The sequence below is a fragment of the Talpa europaea genome (assembly GCF_964194135.1).
Source record: "Talpa europaea genome assembly, chromosome: 7".
Lineage (NCBI taxonomy): Eukaryota > Metazoa > Chordata > Mammalia > Eulipotyphla > Talpidae > Talpa > Talpa europaea.
Genome location: NC_140074.1, coordinates 31,921,314 through 31,949,219, shown reverse-complemented (window position 1 = coordinate 31,949,219; position 27,906 = coordinate 31,921,314). Strand labels below are relative to the sequence as shown.

The window sequence follows — 27,906 nt, the reverse complement described above, 5'->3', positions numbered from 1 at the left end:
ATTCAGAGTCAATGCCACTTCACCTGTTTTTCTGAAATTCCATTTTTTCTATGTCAAGGGTTGGCAGACAAGGTCCTCTGCTGTTTTTGTAAATAAAGTCGTATTGGAACACAGCCATGCACATTCGTGTATGTTTTATCTCTTGCTGCTTTTGTACTATAGCAGTAGACTCGAGTAGTTGTGGCACAGATCACATGTCCACAGAACCTAGATTATTTTACTATCTGGAATTTTGAGGAAAAGATTGTTGACCTCATCTGTGAGATCTGATGGGCTCAGGGACCTGGCATATTCAGATGTTGTCTGTGTAGCTTTAAGGGAAGAACCTGCTGTCCTGCTTTGTTTCTTGTAGTGGGGAAATGTTGCTTTGCCTTTACCAAAGCACATGTAGTAGTATCCTTTCTTTGGCCTAGGAACTAAACACAAACTTTTTGATGCACTGTGGCTGAGTTCCACAAACAGCCTGTTTCTGCACCCTCAGGCTTGACTGAGTTTTGGAAATGCTATTTTCAGCTTCAGGCTGCTTTGTGTTGCTCCTGTGCAATCTCATACTTGGTTAAGGCAAACAAGGGACCTGCTGTCGTTGCTGACCCATTTCATAGTGGGGCTGATTAGGAAGAAGCATGACCTCGTTTGTGATGTTTATCAGGATGCAACATCTAGAGGTAAAAAGTAATGGCTTTGGCATAAGCTCTTTTATTTGTAATGCCATGTGAACAAATGTGCAAATTGTCCCTGGCACACAGCTGCTTAGGTAGATTATGCCCTGTGTGATGCCACCTGTCATCACTTTTAATATTTAGTTCTACCACAAAATCTTTGCTATATTTTATTATAAATATTACAACCTAAGCTTCTGTTGTTTTTGTTTGTTTGTTTTTTTTTTGTTTTTACAAAAGGAGTAGTTGCAAGACTGAATTCCTAGATTTCATGGAGGTTTTTGACATTTGCCTCTCATTTTATTCATTGAAACCTTTCTTATGAATCCTTATTCCTTCTAGGCAAAAGAAAGCTGCATTTTGGCCAGTTTAGAGCTTGTCACAACCATAATGAAATTAGAGAAAAAATTTTTTTATCTGTATTAATGGCAGCAGTAGTGGTGTTGGCAGCCATGCCATCAAAAACATTTATGAATTATGATCCTACCACTGTGATGAGAGATGAGACACAGAGACTGTGGTTTCTCAAAAGGCCCAATCATTCCATCCTTCTGTGCATGGTTTCTATGCAGATATAGCTTGTGTTGCAGGTACTTTCTGTCATGTGTGCCTATGAATGGGTAGTCATTCTCATAAACTTGGTGTCATGGTATGATGGGTATTCTCTAGTAGAGACACAACTGTATTGTCTGTGAAATGGAACCAGTAGTGGGTCTTGGTGGCCACGTTACAGTGGGAGTCAAATCTAGCAAGGCTGGATGATGACAGATTGGTATGTACTCAGGTTTGAAGGCAAAGCTGGGCCCACCCCCTAGCCTTGCTCCTCGTAGGCCAGACAACCACTTGCAAAGTACCTAGCTCTTCTGAGCCTCACATTCCTCTACAGTAACACACATACAGTAGAGTACTTATGTTTATATTGGTCATAATAAAAAGTGTTATTCAAAATATACAGAATCCATGTTGAAGGCTACTGAGATGTTAGGTAGTAAGATGGTATGACCTGCAAGTTTATAACTTGTCCAAGGGAAAGAGGACAATTGTAGATATTGAAGCATTAGTCACATTCAGTTAATTTGATGTTACACTTGGAACTTTCCTATAGCAAAGTATTTTTTTTTTAATAATTGATTGTATATTGTCTTTTCATTATAGGGCAATGAAAAGTTTGTCCACCTAGGTGTTTCAAAAACTAATTCATAATGTCTTTTCCTTGTCACCTCTACAATCTTGATGATTAATAATAACAACAATGATTCAGTTACCTCCCCAAAAAACCCCACAAACTCACAACACTTGAAGAGTGTTTTCAGTAGAAATCACTTAATTATTGTGACACATTGTGACAGCAGCTAAGGACGAATAAGGCTATAGCTCTGAGTAAGAAAGCGTTATTTCTTTTGTTGAAATAGATTAGCTATAAAGTTTCAGATATATTGTGCTTTTCATTTGCAATTTTATGATGATATTATTAGAGAAGAAATAACACGATTTGGCAGGAGGCTTTGTAGAATCCTAAAGGGAAAGCTTAGGATCCCTCTTCTGCCTCCCTTTCAAAGTCTAGAGTCTGGAGTAAAATACTTATAGTCATTTGCACACTTTGCCTGACCTTTTCATAGGTATCCAGAAGCCCCAAAACCAAGCAATTTAACTTGATACAGCTTTACCTCAAACACTCTGAAAGAAAAAGAGATGAAAAGGGCATAATGAAAGAAACTAGAACTTTCATCCTGGTTTTACAGTCCCTTAAAACACCTCCAAAATTTGGACCCTTCCGCTTTGAACTTTGGTTATTAGATAGAGGAGAAGTTGCTTCTCTCTCTTTTTTTAAGTATTGGTTTCTTTCTTTGCATCATTGTCATTTTCTTTTGTCTCTTTGGACTATAATGTCTGTCAGGTGCTTTTGACAATATCTTGCTTGTGATTATCATAGTAAAGTATCCCCTGATAAACTGTAGCCACATATTTACTCTGAACAATTGGAAAAGACATTTAGTGTTTTTTTTTTTTACACTGGTCATATTTACGGGGGAAGTGCACAGCTGCTGTCATTCTAGATTTGTTTTAATTTATGAGTTCTTATTATAGTTCATAAGGCAACTCCAAGAACTATAAGTGACTTGTGATTTATAGTATTGGTATGTTAATCTTTGAAATCACAGTGTAGTTAGGCCATACGAATTATGACTACACTTGTAAGTTGTTTACATGAAACAACATGATAGATATGTCTTCCTTTGAATAGTCATAAAAAGAAATGCCTGTCAACTTAATTTATCACTAGTCATGTTCATATTTAAAGTCCTTTACAGTAAAATAAAAGCTTGACCTAACGATTATGGTTACTACAGACTTGACAGCAGCTGTGACTATGGTTGAAATGCTGTAGAAACTTCCATTGTCAGAATAAAAGCTGGGTAGCTTATATGAAAAGCTGTTACATGAGGTGAATATCTTAGATGTAGAAGCGACTAAAGTAATCTTTCCAATCAGAGATCTGCAGTGTCCCTGTCAGGTCAAGAACTCTGCCCTGTCACATGGTAGAGTTGAAATATCTGCCAGTGTGTCTTCTCCCATTACCTTAGCTCCAACATGGCAGACCAGAGTTCTGACATTTATCACAGGTACGTGCACTCTTTGTTTTCACAATGAAAAAAGGAAGCCCTTTAAAAAGTGTCATATGAAGAAAGATGGTTTAAAATTCCTATTGAGGGCCTCCCTGGTGGAGCAGGAGGTTGAGCACAGTGCCGTGAAGCTGTCCGTAGCCTCTGCAGTGCTGGTTTGATCCCTGCCGGCCGTGGAAATACTCATGTGGAGAGCAGACCTCTCCTGTCTTGCCCGCTGCTCTCCTCAGCAGTGTGTTTCAGTCATTCTGCCTGTTCTCTTCCCTACTGTCTTTGGTGAATCCTCTCACCCTCCTGCACATCTGGTCTGTACCCTGGTTCTTGTATAAATAAATAAATCTTTAAAAAAATAAAATAAAATCCCTATTGACATGAATTTTCATGTACACGTGCGTCCATTCATTCCACATTTTAGAACCCATCTTGTGCTGAGGAGCAGTGTGAAACAGAATGCTGCATGTAGTAGGTGGTTCCTGTCCTTAATTGTTTACACCAGGGCAGGATTTCTTGACCTCTATGTTGTTGTCATTGTTAGAAGCATCCTGGCCTCTTCCTGCCTGATGCTAGTAGCACTTTCTACTTGTGACAATCAAAATATCTCCATCCTTTCTATATCTCCTGGAGTGGGCGATCATGGGGAGTGACCTGCAGTTGGGAACCATTGGACCTGTGGGCATTACTGGTGTGGAGACAGGCAAACACATGGGGAAATAAGTACTACAGTATGTATATACTGTAGGATGGACAATGCATGAAAGAGATGGAGTGCTGTGAAAGAAAATAGGGGGAGGTGGCTTCTAGAACACTTTCAAATTTATTGTCTTTCTCCAAGGCTGATGCCTCTTGTTGCAGTGCCTCTTGAATAGCTGAACAAGTTTGTATTATATCAGAATTGTAACTTTTCAAACATTTCAAATGATTTTTAGAAGTTAACTATTGCTAGTGCTGAATAGTCATGGAAAAATGAAGGTTGGTTAATGATTTTTTCACGGTAGTCACAGAGCAGTCCATTGTCATGGTACCACACGTGTGTGATGCTGAATAGGGGCTGAGGAATTGAAGGTCTGATAAAATAAAGAGAATTGGTGGCTCGCTTACATGTTTATCACATTGCGTTTATTATTACTGATTTACTGGAAGTAGCTATTGAAAGTTATCTACTTATTTTCTGTCAGAAATAGTAGTGATTGTATAAGGAATCAAAATAGTTTATAAAAGTCTGTTTGTATAGAAAGTCATGTTTTAAATATTTTTCATCAGAAAGAGGCAATTGTTTCTCATGTTGTGGCCAACATTACTGTTGTCTTTTCTAAATCCTGAGATTAGATTCCACTGGTCTCTCTTGGGTCTTGTGCCTACTAACCCTGGGTCTATCACTCTTGCCTTGCGGATGGGATGTTTGATTGGCCAGTCTAACGTCAACTAAAACAGGTTGCCTATACATTAGAGAGAATCAAGGTGCTCTTTTTAGTCACAAAACTTTCTAACGAAGAGCAGTCTTAGGAGTCTACAATAAAATTTAGTAGTTTAATTCTTCTGCATCATATGTAGTAAAAGATTTTCTGAAAAAAAATTAATAAATAATAAATAAAAACAACTATCACTTTCCACAAAACTTTAGGATTTCTGCCTTCCCTAATATTTGCGCACTGTAGTTATCATTATCACTCTTTGGTTGTATTAGGCACATTGTGCATAGAATGAATGCTGTCCTAGCTTGTCATTGTGGACATTATAGCGGTGGCACAACCATTAAGTTAAATTGAACATGAATGTTATTTAATAGGATTAAAGAACTGGGCCTTCTGTTAGTTTTCCACAGAAGCTTCGTGGTGGGATAGTCTTCATGAATCTGCATTGGGAAAGAAAGTCTCATCATTTAGTCTTGAGCCAGAAGTGTGGATCAAGTATGGTTATTTTGCAGTAAAATTGATTTCCCAAACAGTTTTAGAATAGCAGGAAGCCATTTTCAATTATTATTATTATTATTATTATTATTATTATTATTATTATGTGTTTTGGATTAACTAAGGAAGAAAAGGATGAAGCTGTTATGCCATAATTTTGTATTGTTATTAAAGTTCTTCCATAAGCCTGCCCAGTCCCCCAGCATCCTCTGCCTTAGTTCTTGAAGTGCAAAGAGAACCAAAGCCAAATGTTGAACTCTGGCCTCCAACTCCATTGCCCTACCTTTCAGTTTCCTTTAGTTGAGTCTGTCTGACCTGTGAGAAAAGATTTTTGTTTTTATTTAATAGTTTGCTACCACTTGTATTTCTTCTCTAGTAAAGATGGAACATGCCTGCTTATTTTAAATTTGTAGACAGTTGATGAATTACAATAGGAGCCAATCTGAAGTAATGGTGAAATGGCAGCACTCTATTAATGCCTTATTACAAAATAGATGAATAATCTTTACTGTGATTTTTGTATAAGTTATACAGATGTGGGTCTTTTTTGGCCCTAAAAATGTTTGAATGGAAATTGTTTTCAAGTGGTCTTTCTTCTTGGCAGATTATAAGATTGCTATCAGCTGTTTTTATAATTACTCTCTGGACTTCATCCAATTTACATTTAAATATATTAAAAGTACATGTAAAAATGAGGAAATGTAGATCATTAAGACTGCATTTCTTTTATAGCCCATTTTTACATCTGAACTGATTAATGAATTTCTTTAGAGTACAAAACAGAGCACATTCCACCAAACTGTTTCCTTGATTTTATCAGTGGATCCATTGCCTCTAGAGTAGTGAAGGAGTTCTCTTTTCCAGAACTTGTTAATGATATATTATAATGCGATGATGCTACTTTTTATTTGAATTAACCAGTTTCTTTAAGAGAGTGAATATAGGGTTAGAAATCTGAACTGTAGTTTATAGTTGCATGTTATTTGCTGGACTAAAAAAAATGCTTCTTAGGACTTTTGACAATGTTTCCCATTAATTAAGGCAGAATTCCATATTTAATAATGAAATACTTGGAGGTCTTCTAATTAGAATGCTACATAATGATCAGATAACTCAATTTTTAAATAAATTATGTAAAGAGAAATAAGGCAAGTTATTAAATAATTTAAATAGAATGAGGTTGACATTAGATTTTAATTTTTGTTTTTGTCTCCCTTCTTGTATCACTGGTACTCTAGTGTTTTGGCAATCATTTAACATTTATGGCACATGCTATTTGTTGGTGATGAATATACAGTGGTAAAACACATCTTAATGCTGTCATGTTAGAGCATTGGTTCTAGCGCAAGAAACAGATGTTAACTAAATAAACACACAGACATATAATTTCAAGTTATTGTAAGTGATCTGAAGGAAAAGAATAAGGTGAAACTCTTTTGTTTTGAGATAAATATAGAGAGATCAAGAGTAAAAGAGAAACTTGATGCCATTTAAGAAAGGGATCCATTATTTGTGGATACTTCCACTCCAAGAGTGAGTTTTTGGTTCAAGCAACTGCCTCCTGCCCTTCAGAATTCAAGTTGTAACCAGTACCTCTGTCTCTGTAGCAGTCTCTCCCAAATCAGGTAAGGAAATGGATCAATCTTTTATATATGTGTGTTTATTATAGATAGACATACATATATTATTGCCAATGTAGTGATGTGATATATATATATGTGTGTGTGTATAAAAAACTTGTTTTCTCTTATGTAATGGTAATGTTTTTTCATATCATTAAGTGTTCTTCTATAGTTTATACCATGATTTTTAAAAGAAGTACCTGATATTTCAAGAAAATGTTCTTTTGATGTTAGATAAAACTAAAACAAGCATTCTTAAACTAATACATTAATAAATAATTACTTTCTTAGGAGTAGTTTCCACTTTTTAGTGTTACTGGTCATAGATTATTCATATTTTAAAAGATTATTACATATTTACAAGTTTTGGTATATATTGCCAAATTGTTGGCATGATTTATTTTAACATGTAATGGATTGCTTTAAAGCAGCTTAATTTTGCTATTTGTGAGTCTGAAGTCTCACAACTAATAGCGACAGTCATGGAAGTTAGTTGTGCATGTTGGACCTCTATTGGTCCGAAATTGATTTAAATTCTGTTCTTCCAATCTTGATTTCTAGATTAATAATGAGTCTTCTTATAAGAGATGTTTTGCCATGTGCTCCTGTTTTGGTAATGTTCTAAATCTGACCAAAGAAAAAATCTGTCATCTCTTTGTTTTTCTTTTGGCTCATGTTCATTGTATCTCCTTTTAATGTGTTTTGAACCATTTCACAAAGTAAATAACAGAAAAGATAATAGCAGTGCCAGACATACTCTCACACTTGAGTGAGAGTATAGGAACTACCACTAAGATGCTGAAATATTTACTTATGGTACTGCATTATGGTTTCTTAAGGAAGTACCAGTGAGAAAGTATGTGTTAGTTAATTGAAAATTTTATTTCCAACAAAATTATTTTTGTTTTTATTATTCAGAATTAAATTTCTGACCATGAGGGAGCCTGATATAAATTTTTAAATCATTTATTATTCCTCCCTCTTTTCAAAAACAAAAATGTTTGAACTGCCAAAAAACTTCCAACAAATGAGATAAGGTGAGGGTCATGGTGCTTTCCTGGGGAAGAGGTGAACATTTCTACCACCAGTTAGGGTTTTTTTTTTTTAACCAAGGCAAGACTTTTATTTTGACTCCTGTAAAGTGGCTAGTTCTGTGTTCAATCCCTCACAAAATGCATTGTTCTGCATTTTCTTATGTGAGGGTTTGTTGAGTGAATGAGAAAGTGAAGATTGCGGAGAGGTTTGTAGTTAGGATACTGAATTTTGTTTCATTGTCCTTTTGATATGTAGCAAGTCACTTATTTATTTTTTGCCTTAGTTTCTCATCTATGAATTATGGTTAGAGCAAATGATTTACTTACTGGCTCATTCCCAGGTACAGGGTGGACTTCTAATTGTGTCCTTTGATCATTTAAAAAGAAATAGCTGAAAGACTCTCAAAAGGGGATTTAACATATCTGAGCATTATAGGAGAATTACATGTTGTGTACTTCATTCTGTTGTCTCTTAAACATAAACTAATAGACTCTATGAGCAAATATTTATATTCATAAGATACTTGGATTCCTTAGAGTCTGCAGAGCTATATTTTATCTGATCTTGCCCACATTGATCATTCATATAAAGTATGACATGCTATGCATGAATTCAGAACAAAATAACTTCATCTATCCCACAATACTAAAGAGTTCAATTTCATGCTATATTTTATAATGGCATAGTGAGAGTGGATTGTTTAATATCTGTAACTCTGAACTTCCATAACCTTTCTATCAGATAGTTAGGTAAGTGTTGAGAGACAGAAATTCTAAAAATAATTTCTTCAGAATATTTTGGTGACCCCTCGAGCAGGCTATTTGAATGCATTCTCCTTCCTTTAGCATAGTTTTTCTTTGTCTGTTTCAACAGTATTCCCATAGGTCAGAAAGATAGTTTCTAGTCCCATACCTTAGATTGCTTTATAATTGCCTTACTGTATAAGGAAGACATACCCTGGCATGGTTAAACCTGAAAATATTGAGGAGTAATTAATCTAAACTTGTTAGAATTATGGGGAGAAGAGGAATTGTAATTTGGAAAATTGCTAGTTTGACTGACTAAAGTCTGTCAACATGATGTGATATGGATAAGAAGCAAAAGTAACGAGACCCAGATATTTGTTCTCAACTAAGATTATAATTTGGGTATAGGTCATAGATAAAACAGATGGAAAAACATCACCCACCTTTAAATTAAAAGCCATTTAAAGTATACTGAATGTGGTTTGGGTTTGGGTTTTTCACAGTAGACTTGTGAAACTCTGGAGTTCTAGATTATAATCTGGGAAAGGCTGCATTGCTTGTTAGTTGTGTGATCTTTAGCAAGTTAAATTCTGAGGTCTGTTTCCTCCTATGTTTTAGAAAAGAGCTATTTATTGAAAAGAATCTTTTTAGAGGCCTCTTAATCCACGAGGCATGTAGACGGTACTTCTCAATAAGGTAGATTTAAAATAGAGTTTTAAAATTGAGAGGTTGGAGGAAGTCAGATGCTGCAAAAGTATCTGAAACTATTCCCAATAATGCTTGATTAAAATGAGAAGAAATTCAGTTTTGGTATCATGCTTTTTTACTATGACTGAAGTCTCTTGTTTGTCTTTGGGAACTTTTAAAGCTATTTCCTTCATGTTTATGAGTACAAAGCATTCAAAATTTTTCCCTGGGTGTGTATTCTGAGACCCATAGGAACCTTGCAGATGCATTGTGCACCTTGACAAAATCAGGATTCTAGAAGCTCTGTGTACCAGTCTGGGGGAAAATGGGATGTTTAGGCCTCCTGCAGACCTTGCTTTATTAATGGCTATAAGGACAAAGGAAATGTCCTTGTAAACTTTATATTCTGAGTTTTTTGATTAATATTGATCTTAGAATTGTATTTTATCCCCCACCCCCCTCAGTATAAATGTGATTATACAGTTTACTTTTCATATACTCAGGTGAAATAGCCTATTATTTGTCTTTGACTGATAAATGAAATGTAATCCAGGAAATCAAAGTGGTGTTCAAATACCATTTTTCAACTTAATTAGATCTAAATATTTTAAAACTCCATTTCCTATGTTAAAACAGTCCTTATAAATTTTTAAAATTTAAAATTATAAATAAATTTTCATGATTTAAAATTATAATAATTACCTTCAAAAATTGTAAGTGTAAGAGAATACATCTACAAATTTAAAATGGTTGAATAGTGCACAGGTGAAATGAATCACTGTTAAAATTAATACAACATATGACCAGTGATCTATCTGGGTCTACAAAGACGGGTGCTAGTATGTTCCATGGACAGGAACTTGCAGGAAATGGGACATTTTCTATTCTACCATTACATTAGTCTCTTTAAATTTTTTTATATAGTTTTTGGTTAGCTATTTGAATAAACACTTAACTCTACTATCTTTGGAAATAAATTCTGTAATATATAAGTATTTGAGTGCAGAGTGAAACTTTAAAAAATTGTTTTATAACAGCAGTATGAGATGCCTTCAGTTTTTTGTTAAGAGAACCAGGGAGATTGTAATCACAATCTTATTTAAGGAGCCCAGTTGATCAAGTATATATACACAATTCCTGATTTTTGAACCCCTGTGAAAGTGCCAGGAAAGCATTTTTATGTGGCAAAGCAAATTTAGCTAATAAGTAGAAGAGCCATAGTTAGTCTGAAGTTCAGCAAGCAGAAGGGCAAAAGGCTACTGCTTATTAATCACATTAAACATAGTCATCTCTGTCAATCTGGTGGAATGGCCACTAGTATGGACATTTCAGGTATCTGATTTCTTTAGCTCAGTATAATGTCTATTAAATTCATCTACATTTACCACATGATTCTGACTTCCCCTTTTTCTAATTTATACTTTTTTTTTGATCCGACTAAGAACTATTCATCTTTTCCAAGTCCCCAAATCAGGGTGAAATTCTATTCAGATTTATAACTGGAAGTGAAATTTTTTTTTATAATCTTTTTTTTAAAGATTTATTTATTTATTTATACAAGCACTGGGTACACTTAGAAGCGCGGGAACATGAGAGAATTCACCAGAGCGGGGAGCAGAGCAGGCAGAAGGACCGAAGTACACTGCTGAGGGGAGCAGCGAGCTGCAGGAGAGGTCTGCGCGCCATGTGGGACCCTCCCCTGGTGGCCAGGGAGCAGCCGGGGATCAAACCGGCGCTGCAGAGGCTGCGGGCAGCTTCGCAACCCAGTGCTCAACCGCTGCGCCGCCGGGGAGGCCCGGAAGTGAAAATTTTATGGTAAAAGAGAGAATGGACTACAGAATTAAAACATTCTGCTCATCTTTTAGATTCTATTTGGGGGAATTCTAAAATAAACAGATCGCTTTACATTTTTATAGTTAATCATTATTGTTAGGTGAACATGTAAAGAACAAAATTTCCTTCATCAATTTTTGTGGTATTTCATTAGGTTAGATACTACTACAAATAGAATAATATCATGTTAATAGATTCTGAATTTACTGTGTATTGCATCTATTTTATTAGTTTTCATGTAGTATTTCTTAATAGCTCTTTAAATTAGGCTGTTTATTAAAATAATTGATTAAATGCAATAAAAACTGTATGACTTTTCCATTGGAATAATAGCAGAAAATACTAATCAAAAACACAAGGTGTTCATTCTCATTCATTTTGGGAATGATAAACAACTAGGCATAAGTGTTGCAGAAAAAGTCTTGAGATCCCTGGAAGGCTTCAAATTTAATATGGGTTACCAGTGTGGCAATTTTCCAAAGAGCTGGACCTTTCCTGTAAGTTTGATATGACACAGTGAAAACCTGCTTTAGTCATATTGTATATGTAGATGTTTGATGAAGAGGAAAATTCATAAGTATTAGTAATTAATTCATAACATACTTTCTTTTAATGCTAACAAGTTACCAGTAGGTAGTTCTTTATTATATGTTAGAGAAAGAAGTATATTTAGGGTTTGGTTATGACTAAGTTGAAAACAGACAAAAAGATTAAAGAATGGGAGGGAAAGAAAAAGATAGAAACACAGAAGAATAAAAAATAGATTAGATCAGGTGGCCAAAAATTCTAGCTATGAAGGAGACTTTAATACTCACATTCTGTAGTCAAGGTTTCTCTGATGTTCTACCGCTAGAATTGCTAAAACATTTTTAAATGAAGTATCTGAACTTACCAATACTAAATTATTTTACCATACATGGTAGTTTGATGATTGAGAATAAGATTGTGTTTCAGGTCCAGTTACTGACTATGGCTCTAATTACTAATTACCATTAGTCACATTCTTGGTTAAATAATAGGTTGCTATGCCTAATACTTAGCACCGTCTTTGTTAGTGCTTCATGTAGAAATAGTGAATACTTGTATCTAATTACATTAATAACACATTTTTCTTAATTCTTTTTCTTTTAAGATTTATTCATTTATTTATACAAGCACTGGGTACAGTCAGAAGCGCGGGAGGGCGAGAGAATTCACTAGAACCAGAGCGGGGAGCAGAGCAGGCAGAAGGACCGAAGTACACTGCTGAGGGGAGCAGCGGGCAGCAGGAGAGGTCTGTGCGCCATGTGGGACCCTCCTCCGGTGGCCGGGGAGCAGCTGGAGATCCAACCGGTGCTGCAGAGGCTGCGGACAGCTTCACAACCCAGCGCTCAACCGCTGCACCACTGGGGAGGCCCATTTTTCTTAATTCTTGTTGGCATAGCTAAAGAAAGCAAGTTGTTAGAAAATAATGAAATGGAGTGTATCTTTTACTTCTTATTCCTTAAGTGTGGTATTCTCTGTTTCAAAGGGCATCATGTAATCTGCAAACTGTTGGATTCTAAAAGCCGATGAGTGGTTGGCATTTTTACATTTTACACACAGGCCCATATTTTCATAAATATATTTAGAGATAAAAGACCTTTTTGTTATGTGTTGTCTAGTAGGAAATTAATGCTTCTTTCTCACTATATTTCTATCTGTTGTAACAATTTTGTTGTGCCTTGAAGATAAATAATTGATAACCTTTAAGAGCAATAATTTTTTTGGGTGGGCTGATTTTGATAAAATATATCAGGTTGTAAAAACTATCTTATTCAGTTACTGATTTGCTTTCATCAAGGAAATGGGAATTAATGTTAGTTGTGCTTTTAAATGTCTTTTTTATTTTAGATACTATTGTAATGGTGATTACTAGTGCAGTATTTTACAGTGTTCTTAGATTTATAGACACACTAACTACTCATGTGTGAACAGAAGACTGCAAAATATGCTTCATTTGGATACTTGTAAGTCTGCTAAACAAGGATTGACTATCATTGACTCCTTCCTTTGTTTTGATTGTCCTGTTCATTAAATCTGATTCATCCTATGCATTGGAACTTTTTCATAATTGTTGGGAAATTAGTGATTTGTAAAAGTCATTCAAGTTAAATTTTAAGCATTTATATTCTCTTTGGGCTATGAATATACTATAGTTGACATTCATTGCAATTTTGTGTGTAAATAAGAGGAGAACCTTTGTACAGAAAGTTAGTAACACATTTACCCAGAGATTCAAGTCAATATTATGTCTCAGAAAACTACACATGTAGAGTCATATAACACCAAGTTTTTATGTTAAGAAGAGGCCTTTTACAGTGAAGCAGTCACATGAATTAAACCCAGCTTCCATCTTACTCTAATTATGTAATCCTACCATTGGTACATGAAAGGATTCATTTATGCTGTGGACATTTCCCTTCATAAATGCCACTGGGCTTTCAGTTTCAGTTGTCTTCAATTTGGGAAGTCAAGGAGTTGAGTCTGATGCAACATATATCCCTACTAGGAGTTGGATGAGCACTGCACACCACCCACCCATGGCAATAGCTCAGTCCTCCCAGATTATCCCTCAATTCCTCACCAATCCCTGATTCTTCAAAACTACACTATACTTCTTGACTCTTAGGACTATTTGTTAGAAATGGCAGCCTGATTCCCATTTCCTCACTTGCTTTAACATCCTAGTAAGGCAAAATTTAATAACACCAGCAGCCCCTATATTCTTGTAGTCAAACCAGTAGAACAGACACATGCCATTTATAGCATTCTAAGTGTTTAACAGATACAAAAAGTTTTATCTTTGTACTAGCTTTGTGAGGTAGCTACCATTGTCATGCCTTGTTTTTCAAATAAGAAAACTGAAGGACAGAAAGGTTTAACATTTTGATCCAGGTTACACAGTCATTGGTGAAGATGGGGTTTGAGTCCAGACTTGTAAGTACTATATTATGCTGCATCATGAATCATACAGTTTCTCAACAAATTGTTCCCATGTTTTCTTTTTCTCATAATCCAAGTACTTTATAATCCTAAATTGAACCCTGAGGAATAATTTTGAATTGTTACAGGGATAATTAGCATAATATCCTTTGACACCATGGATGAGAAGTAATTTTTTGAGATTTTATTTTGTTTATAAAAATATAACGTGGCTGTGTTTCTCATTGATTTAATCTCTTAGTTTATATATGTTAAATAAAATGTATGACAGCATCTTTCTGTATCTCCACTGTATTAGTTTGTTAGGACTGCTGTAACAGCCTGAGGGGATCCTGTTGACTTAGCCATCTTCATTGTGGCTTTACCCTTGGAAAAGTTTTGCTTGATTTCAGCCTGTCTCTGTGATTTTCAGTTCAGGTGACAACATTTTTGCTGGTATAAATTCTCAGAAACTTTGTTGGTCTCATATGAAATTCATGGGCATGTAAATAGTTTTCAGATGAGAGTGTCCTCTGCACGTGTCTCCTGGGTAACTACATCTCCATTGTTGGCTTTACTGAGATGGTTGACTTGATCGATGAATCATGTACCTGATCTCTAGCAAATGTTTGTTGAGAAAACCCATTGTTCCAGTCTGTGAAGTATACCATATCAATAGGCTGAGAATATCCCAAACCAGGTCTATTTTACTTAGCGGTTCCTTTATCAGTTTATTTATTTCCTTTCCTATCTTAAAATGAGCAGTAATGAAAACAAGACTACACATTTTATACTTCTCTTGGAAAGCTCCTCAGCTACATATCTAAGTTCATAACTTGCAAGTTCTACCTTCCACCCAACAGAAGAACAGAATTCTGCCACTTCATAAAAGGAATTACCTTTCTTCCAGTATCCAAGAGCCGGTTGCTCATTTCCATCCCACACCTTGACAGCAGCACTGTTAGCAAAGTTCATGTGTCTCGCAATATACTGTCCATGATTACACATGTATTATTTATAATAGTAGATGTTTTCTTCACTCTGTTTTCCAAATTCATTTCCATAGTTTTACAGTGTCACAGGTGTACTTCTCAGTACAGTATTTGTTCTCTTATTTGTTGTCTCAGACAATACTAGTTTTCTAGTGCCATTAGAAAGCAGTACAAACTAGGTGGCTTAGAAGAACAGAAATACAGTGTCTTAAAGTTTTGGAGGCCATAAATCTAAAATCAAGGCACCAGGGCATCTCTCTTCTGTTTGTGATCCTTTCTTGCCTCTTACTAGTGGTGGAGGTTAATCCTTTAGTGGTCTTTGCCTTGTAGATGTATTACTCCAACCTGTGCCTTCATCTTCCCATGGCTTTCTCCCTTATGTGCCTGTATCTGTCTCTTTCTTCTGATGTGGATACCAGTCAGTCCTACCAGATTAAGGGCCTACCCTATGCCAGAGTGATCTTAAGTAAGTAATCATTTCTACTCTAACTGTATTTCCAAATAAAGTCACATTTGATATACTGGGGAGTTAACACTTCAACTTACCTTTTGAGGGGGCCACAATTCAACCTGAAACACCCACATAGCAACCATCCATATCAGCCACATAACAACTGTAACAGCCACATCAAATAGTACTAGACTGGTGTTATTTAAGATATTCTCTCCTTCTTTCCTAATTATCATTTAATTGTTATAAATAGACTGAAAAACAGAATAATTTCACACATTTTTGTATACCTTCAAAGCCTTCTTTACCACACATTTGCACATGAAAGCGTTTCTTCTTTTCATAATTAGCCATTCTGTGTGTCACAAAGAAAATGTTAAAGTAATACCTTAGTTTGGATGTTTTGTTAAGTATTAACTTCTCATTTTATTAATCACATACTGTGGTTGCATGAAATTTCCAATTTTGTGATTAAAATAACTGCCTTAGTATTTTCTGTCTTAGAGAGTTGCTGATTTTTTAAAAAAAAAATTCATCTTTAAATTAGATCACTGGTTTTTAAGTATAAATAATGGAGAGCATTAATTGATTTCCTGGGAGACAGGAATAATCAGAATTGTGTAATAAGTCTTTGAGTAATCAAGTATGGAGGATTCCAATGCATACAAATTCCTGATACTTCCCTTTAAATTTGCATTTTAAACTAATATGTATGTTCTTAAATGAAGTTCTAAGAAATGCCACTCATTTGTATCATGATTTCTTGTCAAAATAGTTTGCTTGAAAATTTTGCATATTATTATTTTTTGTACATATATGTTCACTGTAAGTTTATTTTGAAATGGGACTGCTATTTTCTATTCTTACTAATGAAAGTTATGTAGTGTATTCCTTTAAATGACCTCATTTAATTTTTTTAGAGGTTTAGATGAGTAGTAGTATTTGTCAGCACTTAAGAAGAATAGATTTTCTGTGTGGTCGTGAAGTTTATTGTTTTTACTCTGACATTATTTCTTTCATTACTTTAGGTATTTCTGAATATTGAAATGAAGAAACTCTTATCAATTGTACTTGTAATGGGTCAAGCAGTTATTTGAGTTATAGATCTTGTTGCATGTTTACAAAATTGAGTACTTCTAGGAGAGGGTAATGGAAAATTAAAATGTGTGAGACATAATTCTCCTACAACAAAGGAACTATAATATCGATATTATTCACTCTTTATTTTTCTTCATGAAATAAATACTGGTAACATTGAGAAAATAAGAAAGTTTCTGCTGATGAATCAAAACTTTTATTTCTTCCTTTAATGAAAAGGTTGTATCTTAAACCAAATATCTTTAAACTTCTCAGTATTTTCATTGTCCCTATTCTTAAGCTAAATGTAACAAAATGCCTTAGAACTTTTTCTGTACTCAACTAATTATAGAAAGCAGTGGTGCAGATAAGTAGTACTACATTCAGAGGACCAATTGGTACAACTTGCATCCATCTTTTAGGGTGAATTTTCTTTGGATAGCAGATTGGTGAGTCAGAAAGCATTGTGGTAGGGAGAAATGTACTAAGGGGAGATATGGTGCATTTTGGCCCCATGACTAGGCTCTTGGAGGTTGATGAATAAGAGAGGAACCTGGAAATCTCATCAGTGAGGCAAATCTTAAATGTCAAGCTCAGGAATTGAGACATTATTATAAAAGCAGATCAGGGTTATCATACCTTACTGAACTAAGAAATGAAAGATTATAAGATATTTGAGTGAGATTAATGTGATGGTTATAAAGATTAATTGATGGTAGGAGAGGGTGAGGGCAGGGAAAGTAGGTAGCTTTGTTATGCTACAATTCACCATCTGAAAGTAAAGCTGGAAGGATCCTGTTAGAAGGAATATTTACAAGAGACATTTTAGAGTAAGAATAATCATAGATTGTGGCTGACTGGATTTCTAGGGGTAGAAAAGAAGGGAGAGATTTGAAATGTTGACTGTGAATATGGAATTGTATCATTGATTACAACAGAATGTTTGCTTGCATTTTTAAGTAGTTGGTTTTAGGCATGTTGAGGATAAGTTGTGTTTAGAACTTTCAAATCATAATTCTGAACTTAAAAGATTTGAACTCTATAAAAGGAAGTTTTAGACTGGAGATTATCAGACTTTGAAATTAATTTACATGATAATGTAATTGCATCAGTGAGATACTGAGAAACTTACTGTTTCAAGCCTACTATTGAGTCAAACAGTCCGATGTCAGGTATGTTAGAGTGTCAAGCAATACTAGTTACATTTTTGAGACTATTTTTGCAGAGCTATTTGAATGATTTCTACCTCATCACATAGTATAGGCCAAGACACAATTTTACCTGTATGAGGTCTTTATAGGAACTTGTTTCACAAAATATGACTGCTACCTGTATGTATTGAGAATCAAAGTCTTCCTACATTCAAAATAATCTTTTCTTTGAACTTATCACCAAAACACTACCCCTTCTGGTAGATTTGTTTGTGGTGGTGATGTGGACATTTTATGTGATGTTGTTGGAGAGACTGTTCATTTGCTGCTAATGCTAATTGTTACTTTGTGAATGTGTATTTGTTAATACATCTAAATCTAATTAAAATATATCTTGGAGAAAATTGATCCGAAACAGTTGGTTAAGCTCTTCTAATAACACATTCATTGACTACTTTTATTTATTGCAAACCTAGTGTTTTTTTTTTTTTTTTTAGCTTTACAGACATTTGAACATTCAATGCATTGATACATCCTTGTCATCAGAAGGTGATCCTTCTACAGGCATGCTTTCAAATGTGTGCTCTTCCCTTTGAGTTGTTCTTGGTACACAGGTCCTTATGAACTCTGCAGTGCAGTTTAGCATCTTACTTTGTCATTCATAAATGTGAATAAATAAGTTATTACCTCTATTCAGAAGAAATTGAATTTATTACTGACTGAATGTTTGAAATTGTGAAACATTAGCCTCAGTTATATAGTAACTATTCATGTAAGTAATATTCAAAGTATGATTCAGCGTGACTATATAGCTACTGAGATATTAAAAGCACTTCAACCCTGTTGTGTTTCAGTGCACCTGCAGGAAAGACATGGTGAAAATTTCAATGGATATCTTTGTGAGAAAATTTCAGCCAGACAGATACCACCTTTGGAAGCAAGGAAAGGATATATACACCATTGATCACACAAAACCTACTCCAGAATCCACCCCTGAAGTAAAAGCATGGCTGCAGAGAAGGAGGAAAGTAAGAAAAGCATCCAAGAGGTAATGCTACCCAACCACCTTGTTGTACTGACTTAATTAAAAAGGGTCATTGAACATGATGTTCTTCAAAGACTACTAGCTTTTTTCCTATTTATTCATCATAGTTTAATTTTTACTGAACATTTCAGGCAAGATACTTTTAATTCTTGAAAAGTATATACATGAATAGAATGTAGGAAAAGGTATATATTGCAATTTAATAATATTCCTGAAGTTGCTATGTATGGCAAATAAAACATTTCTAGAACTTCTTAGGCCACTTACACTAATGTATTTGAAAGTTGTATTGGTACTTTTTATTTATCTCCATATTTTTTATTAATTTCAGTAGTATGATTTCTAACTTTTTCGTTTTGCTATTGATTTTTTTTTTCCTTCTAGTAGTTTTCTCTCATTTTTCAAACATCTGAGATCTTTTCTCATTGGAATGTTTATATTTTGCTACATTTCACACTTGGTTTTATTCTTTTACAAAATGTAAAGCAGAGCATGTGATGTTTCTATAACGTGGTTGTCTCTTTGAACTTCATTCTACTTTCTTTTTTTGTGGCAAGGGCCATCCAAAAAGCTTTTTAATCCTGTTGTGAGCATCTTTCTGTTTTAAAGCCCTTTGACTAGGGTGCATGTTATGTTTTACAGGTCCTCAGGCAAACCTTTTTAGGCTCTTAAAATTTTCAGATTTATATTACATTTTTACTCTCCAATGTTATCATTTTTTTTCTTTTAGATTGTAAAAGTACAGTTTGTGCATTGTAGAAAATATTTAAAATAAGAAAAAACAATAATGAAGGAATCCCAAATCACTCATAATCCAGTGATAAAATTTTATGTTATATCCTTTACATATATATTTATTATATATTATATACCTTTCTAAAATTGGGGCCATGCTTTTTAACAGTTTGATGAGAAATACTGTGAGTATATTTTTTATATAATTAAATGATTTACTGCAATATAATTTTTGATGCCCACATCTATTTAAGTAATCTCATTTTGGACCGTTAGCTTGTTTCTAGTTTTTTCCTGTTAATTAAATAACACTTATTTTAAAATCTTTGCCTACACTTTCGAGATTTATTTTCTGACTCCCCCTTTTTCTCCCTGACAGTTTTTTCCTGCTATTTTAGAATGATAGTGAGCAGAAGAACCTTAAGAGCACGGAGTCAAACTTCTGCATTTTATAGGACACATACCTGAAGCACATACAGAATTAGTTGCACAATTACAGTGCAAGTGTTCTTATTTACCTCAATAGTTTATAGCAGTTATTTTCAAAGTATTAGTGTTCAAATGAAGTTACTAGGTTAAGAAAAACATTTTAAAATGGGAAGTTAGAATAAAATGTACTATAAACTTGTGGTGAGAGTAAGTCCCATGTGGTATGGGTCAATTATTAATTCATGACATGTGCGAGCATGTGTGTGAGAGTGTGTGTGTGTGTGTGTGTGTGTGTGTGTGGTTTCGCTATTTAAACTATGTAGTTTACAATGGGTTCCATTCAAAATGTTTGGGAAACAATGATTTAGAGAGAATCAGTGTCTGATAAATGTGTTAATCCATGTTACCAAAAGAGCTAGCAGGGGCCTCCCCGGTGGCGCAGTGGTTGAGCGCTGGGTTGTGAGGCTGCCCACAGCCTCTGCAGCGCCGGTTCGATCCCCAGCTGCTCCCTGGCCACCGAAGGAGGTCCCACATGGCGCGCGGACCTCTCCTGCCTCCTGCTGCTCCCCTCAGCAGTGTACTTCAGTCCTTCTGCCTGCTCTGCTCCCCGCTCTGGCTCTGGTGAATTCTCTCGCCCTCTCGCACTTCTGAGTGTACCCAGTGCTTGTATAAATAAATAAATACATCTTTAAAAAAAAAAAAAGCACTAGCAGAAGGAGGATGCAGTAGTCAATCTTGAGAAGAAATTCCAATATAATATCTTGAGATTTGTTCTTTAATGAACCGAAATCACCACACACTAATTAGGTCTATGATCTGATCTCCTGTTTACTAAATACAGGGGTTCCTTTTGGGCTGACAGAGACCATAGATCTATGACTTTTAACAGATTTGAAATGCCTTCACTAGGTTAAAATAATCAGTGGATTTAACTCACCCATGTTTAGGGTCTTCTTGGTTATACTTAGCTTTCTGGCTTGGTCATAGAGTTTCTGATCTCCCTTTAAGTACAACCCTGTCTAGGGAAATCTAATGAAGGAATGATTCATTAAAACTTTAAAATGATATCAGCCATCTTAGTTAATATGTACTATGCTTTTCTTAATGTAGGAATTTTCCATATGGACCATTGCATGGGTTCTTTATAAAAGTGATAAAGGTAATGATGGTAATGGTACTTTTAATGCCAGCAATAGCCAATGCTAATTTACCTGGTTACCCCCTGAATCTCAGATCTCTGTACTTGACTTCCTATGGTTATGGTAGTAGTGGTGGTGGTGGTGGTGGTGGTGGTGGTGGTGTGTGTGTGTGTGTGTGTGTGTGTGTGTGTGTGTGTTTGTACAGTGAAATACATGTACTTTGATTTGATTTATATTTCTTTGTAAGTGAAAGTGTTAGAAATCTTCTGTCACATACAAAAGCATCATACACCTACAGAGTGACTTTTTGGAAAATAAAAATGATGCCCACTTTGAAAATATTAAGTTGTATAAGATGTTAAGGATATACAGTTAACTTTCCTTCTTTTAAAATTCTCTTAGCTAATGATGATTTTACATTTAATCTTAATGATTTTCATGCATACTTAAGAATTACACAAAATTAAATGAAATACAGTCACTTGCCCACCTTGGAATGTAAACTCTTATTTTACCAACAGTTTTATAGGATCTCCTTATTTCCTTTTCCTTTCTTCATTTTCTAAATAATGTTTGATTTATCTATTTGATTTCCCCCATGTCATCATTTTTCACTTAATTTTTATTTTTGGGCTTTACAAAATTTTGCTACACAATTTTAGCAATACCTTTATCCTCTAAAGTTATTTATATTTAATGACTAAATAGTCATGTAAGATATTTTTTTTTTGTAAATTATAACTAAAACTGTTAAGATTTCAATTTCAAAATCATTTTATTAATTATGGAGATTATTTCTGCATGGTGATTAAAAAGCTGTCCATTTTCTTTCAGTAAATGAAAATACCACCTGTATTCATACGCGTTTTATCCAGTCCATTGCAAACATTCTGCACTCACCACAACTTTTCTTGTTAATAGTTCTCAGTGTACCAGTTCTCACTCTAAGAGACCTAAGAATGAGGAGAATGAGGAAGTGACAGCTGTTGTCAAGAGGGTTGAGGGCCCTACACCTAATGCAGACCCAAATGACCTCAAGGTCAGTGAAAAGCCAGAAGAGGCGGCTAAGCTGGGGAGCACAGAAGAATCTTCAGAGGAAAAGGCTTCTGCTGTCAAGATGCAGCTGGATCAGAATTTATCAAATAATGTCAGACTCTCTGGTGAGAAATTGACTGATTATATTTCACTTAAAACTAGTAAGTGGTTGATGATCTGATGCCTTAGGTCCATGTTTCCTAGGATGGACACCATACTTTTCCATGTAGTTTAAACTATAATCTATCTAAAGTTATGGAGTAACTCAACCATAAGCACAAGTGAATGTTATAAAAGTCAGGAGCACCTACACTAGGTATAGTGAAATTGTGAGACAAATAGCAGTGCTTTTTTGGTTTAATGAAAAAGAAAATTCTAAAATGGAATTTTCTTGGATGCAGCTCAATTTATAATATACATTTTTGGAAAGCCTCACTGAATTCACATGGTACAGAGAAAACCAGTTACAGATCATCTTAACTTTTGACTTAATATTAAGAAGAGAATTAAGATCAACATTTTAAAAAAGAACAGCAAAAATCAGTCACTCTTGTGAAATGGTGTATAGAGTCTCCTAGCTGTTTCTGTACTAAAGCCATCCTTTGTAAGTCTCAACACCTCCCCCCCACCCCATTGCAGCCTATTTCTCTGAAACAGCTTTAATACTTCTGTAATGTTTGCTGGAAATTTTGTCTTTTTACTAATCAGGCTCGTTGATAATTTCTTATTACTTTTCATAACCCTCATCTGGTCTATCCTGCAATTTGAGGAATCCCTTGAATTCAGACTCCCCGCTGTTTTCTCCTTGTTCAAGGCAATGTAATCTCTTGTCTGGACAATAGCAGAAATTGCTTCCTCTTGTTTTGCTGTTGTCCACTTTAGTCACTCTGCTTGTCAGTTCTCCATATAGTGATTGTAGGGATCCTTTTAAAAGAATGTACCTTGGTTGTTGTCTCTACCTTCTTATATTACTCTTATTCCACTGAGAAAAGGAAAAAGCCCTTGTCCTTGTCCTAATTAATCTGATCCTTGGCTATTTCTCCATCCTTATTACCTTTTCCTCTTGAAATATCTTTGTTAATCAACTCTAAATCATATATTTTTTTAAAAATCAGTGAGCTCTTGTTCTGTTCCCTGCTCCGTCTGGTGAATCCTCTCACTCTCCTGCGCATCTGGCCTGTACCCTGGTTCTTGTATATAATAAATAAATCTTTAAAAAAAAAATCAGTGAGCTCTTACTTTATTGAAGGGTTGGACAAATAAACATAAAATTATAATCCTGTCTGGTAAATTCCGTGATGAGATGGTATAGGAGCTTGTTGGTACACTAAACAAAGATTTGAAATGGACTGAACCACCTGAGATGATTTCTTGAAATTAGTGATACTTGAATTTTGTGTGATGATGGACTGAAGATTACAAGGTGGAGAAGGTAGGGATTGGAAAAAAGACAGGCACTGCATACAGATATTTCCTCATAGACTCTCACATAATTTTTATCACAAAGCTTTTAACCAGTATTTGAATTAATGGGTGGTTTAGGCACAGGCCAAACAGTTTCATTATTAACGTTGATGTTTATTCCTTGCATTTTGACCTCTAGGCTTTGAGACCTGGAAAAACACTTAAGTAGAAGACTTGACTAGGTATATATAGCATCAGAGTTAGTATGTAATGGGTGAATGAAAGTAAGTGTGTGTGTGTGTGTGTGTGTGTGTATAAGGAGGGAGAAGGGAGTATAGAGATACTCTTACCCCTTTATGTTGGCGGTTTATGATGCAGGTTAAATGTAGAAAATAATTTTTATTGGGACATATCAAAGACTGTGGCTAATTATTGTTATTGCCCTGGTTTTTGACATTAATTTGTGGTGGAATTTTTTTTTTAATCCCTTACTTTTTTGTTAGGTACTTTCTTCTGCCAAACTCCAAGGTCTCACCTAAGTAGCTATGAAAACTGAAAGGTGACCATTCATATTCTGTGGAACTTTGGAGGGGAATTAGGGAGATAAGAATTCAGATAAGAATAATTTAACAAATCTACTCAATAATATACACTGCAAGGTTTATTAACAGTCTTTTGTTTTACTCTTCAGGAAACAACTGCTTAAGCACATCTATAAAAGAGGAGATAAAAACTGAGGATGACCAAGCCTATGCCATAATTCCACCTTCGAATCACAGTGAGGCTGATGATTCCATATCTAGTGGCCATATTATGTCTGAAGAATCAGACCCACCCAAGATTCCATGGCCAAAGTCACCTGAGTCATGCTCCTCAGTGGCAGAGAGTAATAGTGTGTTGACAGAGGGAGAAGAGAGTGATGTGGAGAGCCGCAGGAGTGGCCTTGAACCTGGGGAAGTCCAGGTTATTCCCAGTGGAGAGAGAAATGGCTTCAAAGTCCCCAGTGTATGTTGCAATGTCCATTTTTACTATATTCATTGTATGGTAAGAGTACTTTCTGAAAACAGTATGCAGTGCATTGAAATCTTGCTTTAGGGCAGAAATAACATTTCACATTTATGAGTGTTAATCTTATTTCCTTTGATGATAGGAGGTAAGCCTTCTGGCTCACACGGTGATAATTCAGAGCATTGAACTTTTAGTCACCTGTTGGAGCTTAATTAAAATTTTTTCCTAAAATTTAACTGAGTTAATTATAAGTAGTTGTAAGAACAGTACAGAAAGATGGATGTTGCATATCCAGTTTCTTTCGAAAGTACCATCTTGGAAAACTACAGTAGGATATCACATTGTTGCCATTGATATAGTCAAGACAGTGATCGATTCTATAACCTGCACTATTAATCACGCTGGAAGCCATTCACCCATATGGCTCTAACCTCTTTCTGCCAACAGTCGATACTTTTGGATCTTACAGTTTCTATTTTACCATTAGGGCTCACCTATTTATACTTTCCCTTGACTCTTTCTTCATGAACTCTCTTTAACCAGCTTACCTTTCTTTTGCTCCTGCCCACAGCCAAAAACAGTCCTCTTACCTCCCAGAAAACTCAGGCTTCTCTAGATTCACAGACTCCCCATTTTGACTCTGCATAGCTTCTCTGTTTCTTCCATGTTCTTGTACAATGTTAGTATTATATGCTTTCAGAATAAACTGTCACTGTAACCATAAGATTATGAATGGATCAGCCAAACTACAATTGTGTGTAGTGATTGTCAGAATTCATTAATCTCTTTTGACCTATAATAATTGATCGGGGAATTTAAGAGGATGAACAAGGAGAGCCTCAAGTATTTGAACAGATAAATCATGCTGGTTACTGAACAGTCTCACTTCTTGATTGCTTCTGCTCACTTCAGATTATCCCTGGCCTTTTCCTATCTTTGATTAGTAAGGGAGTTTAGATTAAAATTCACCTTAGAATACTCTATTTATAAATAGTTTTCAAATGTTATTTAAATATAATTTCCTAATTTGACCCAATAACTTTGATCATTTTATGTATGATTGTATGTATCCTACTGAATTATAAAGTACCAAGAAGTTGAAAAATAGAAAAATGTGGTCTCTTCTATTTGAAAATACATAACGAAGGGGAAAATAGTGTTTATATTCTAGTAAACAGAATTTACAACTTAATTTCATGTAGTGATTAAATGTAGTTGAGCAGATACTGGTGTTTTGTGTGGAATGATCAGTGAGTTAAATGCCTGTTTAAATTATATTCATTCGTTTCCTTTAAACTGGGTTGGAACTGAAAGGAACTTTTAATTTTCTTGCTTTCAGTGAAGACATTTTTACCCCTAGTGCCGTTTATCTTCATCTTTATCATTTCACTGAACAAAAAATAATGACATAGAAACACAGATGCCACTGTGGGCTGTGTGACATGGTCAACCACTCTTCCTGTCCCTCCTCATTCCCTCTCCCCTAGACCGCTTATGGTATCCTTTTCCTACATCATGGTGTTAAGATAGCCCATCTAATACAGATTATTGTATTTTTTTGTAGTTTTGAGGGGGTGTTCTTAGTATTTAAGTATAGTGCTATGCATATGCTAGTAGCTGTTAGCTTTAGCCAATCTTCTAAGGGGATATTATTTGTTAAAACAGCATCTGTCTGTCTGTCTATAACTGTAATCCATGCTTTTCTTGGAATACACCAAATATATTTGCTCTTTTCATATGATTCTTGCTGTCCCCAGATACTCTTCCTTAGAGAGCTTAATGTCTTGCTATCTCATTGTACTAAAGACTTCTCTTCTCAAATGTCTCCTTGTCAGAAAGGCCTTTTTTGATGAACATGTAAAATAGTCCATTTCTCATCTATTTTCATTCCTTTGTACTGCTTTATTTTTTTCTCTTGTGCATGTTTGCTGGTTAGTATTTATTTTTTACTTGTCTATTGTCTGTGCCCTTTACCTGCTATAGTGTATACTCCTTGAAAACAAGGACCTGGTGAACTAAGTCCACTTCTAGCTCAGCTCTTACAACAGGATGGCACATAGTGAGGGCTTAATAAATATATCTTATTGTTGACTAAGTTATCATTTTCCACATTAAGTTTTAGCTATTATAAACTACAGATAAATATCAACTTGTATTGCTTTGTCATCGTTTTTCCACCCCAGCATTCAGACTGCTCTCACGCTTTTCGTCATTATTCGTTGTTTTCTGATGTCAGCATCATTTCCCTACTTCTGCCTCTGTTTCTTCAGCATACAAGGAAATTTCTGATTTTCCTAAGTCAGCTGGAAAAAATTTCCTTTTTTACTTAGTCAGCTGTTGATTCAAACCAGCTAGTTCAAACTCTCTCAGAAATAATTCCCCTCCCCACCGTCCCGCCTTTTTTTTCTTGGATTGCTTAGGCAGGAAACTTGTTTCAGTAGGTTCTATCTGAAAGATATCAGAGTACATTGTACATTTTAGCTCAAAGATATCAGAGTACCTTTACCCAAAAAGGAAAATGTAGTTTTCAACCCAGAACAAAATATTTTATATAAAATTTAAGTGGTTACAGTACAACATGTATGTACCATATAAATGAAAGAACAACTGTTACTTTATTACTTGATCTTTAAAGAAGGGTTATTCATTTATGAATATAAGGAAATACAGAGAATTAGGTTGGCAATATTGCTTTTTGTGTGGCATAGAAAACAAAGCCACCTGCCAGATACTCTCACATGTGAATATGATACAGGTGACCAAGTGCCTAGGATCCTACATTATAATGAATGTGTCATCCAAAGTTTAGATTAGATTTAAAAAAACTTCTGAAAACTTGCTAACCGCTAAGTTTATTGAAGATTTGACTAGAATATCCTGACTCCAGATTGTATTTTATTATGAAATGGAATGATAATTAATTGACTTCTTGGTAAAATCACTAGTAGAATGGAGTTCTATTTCTTGACTATAAGATTTAAATTTCTTTTAAAAATAACGAATTCCCGAGGAGGTAAATAAGACTTCTTCATAATTAAACTGTCATAAATCATTGTGAATCATAGATTTTTGTTTAAAACAAGTATTTAACTCTGTGTATTTCTCACCCATTTTTGTCCCATAATTAGAGAGTAGAGGGAGAGACCAAAACAGCTAAAAGCTGGCGCCATCCACTTAGTAAGCCTCCAGCAAGATCCCCAATGACTCTGGTGAAGCAGCAGGCAACAAGTGATGAAGGTGAGTGTGTGGCTTTTTCTACATTTATTCTGTATATATTGTGTATAATTCAGTATTTATTCTGTCAGTTTGTTGTAACAAGCTATTATAAAATATTTGATAAAGAAGAAGTTTGACCATTGGTCCAACCACTATGGAAAGCTGTGT

At 35.0% G+C, this 27,906-nt stretch overlaps 1 protein-coding gene across 1 annotated transcript in view; it reads left to right on the top strand.

Annotated features, from left to right (window-relative positions):
* KDM4C (lysine demethylase 4C) overlaps positions 1–27,906 on the top strand; it is a gene marked incomplete at its 5' end in the record, with an annotated part of 315,802 nt that overhangs the window by 132,014 nt on the left and 155,882 nt on the right. Inside the window, 3 exons of the mRNA XM_084237773.1 lie at positions 18,582–18,775; positions 21,997–22,235; positions 24,206–24,406. Of these exons, the coding sequence (XP_084093899.1) occupies positions 18,582–18,775; positions 21,997–22,235; positions 24,206–24,406 (634 nt within the window). The remainder of the gene's footprint in view (positions 1–18,581; positions 18,776–21,996; positions 22,236–24,205; positions 24,407–27,906) is intronic.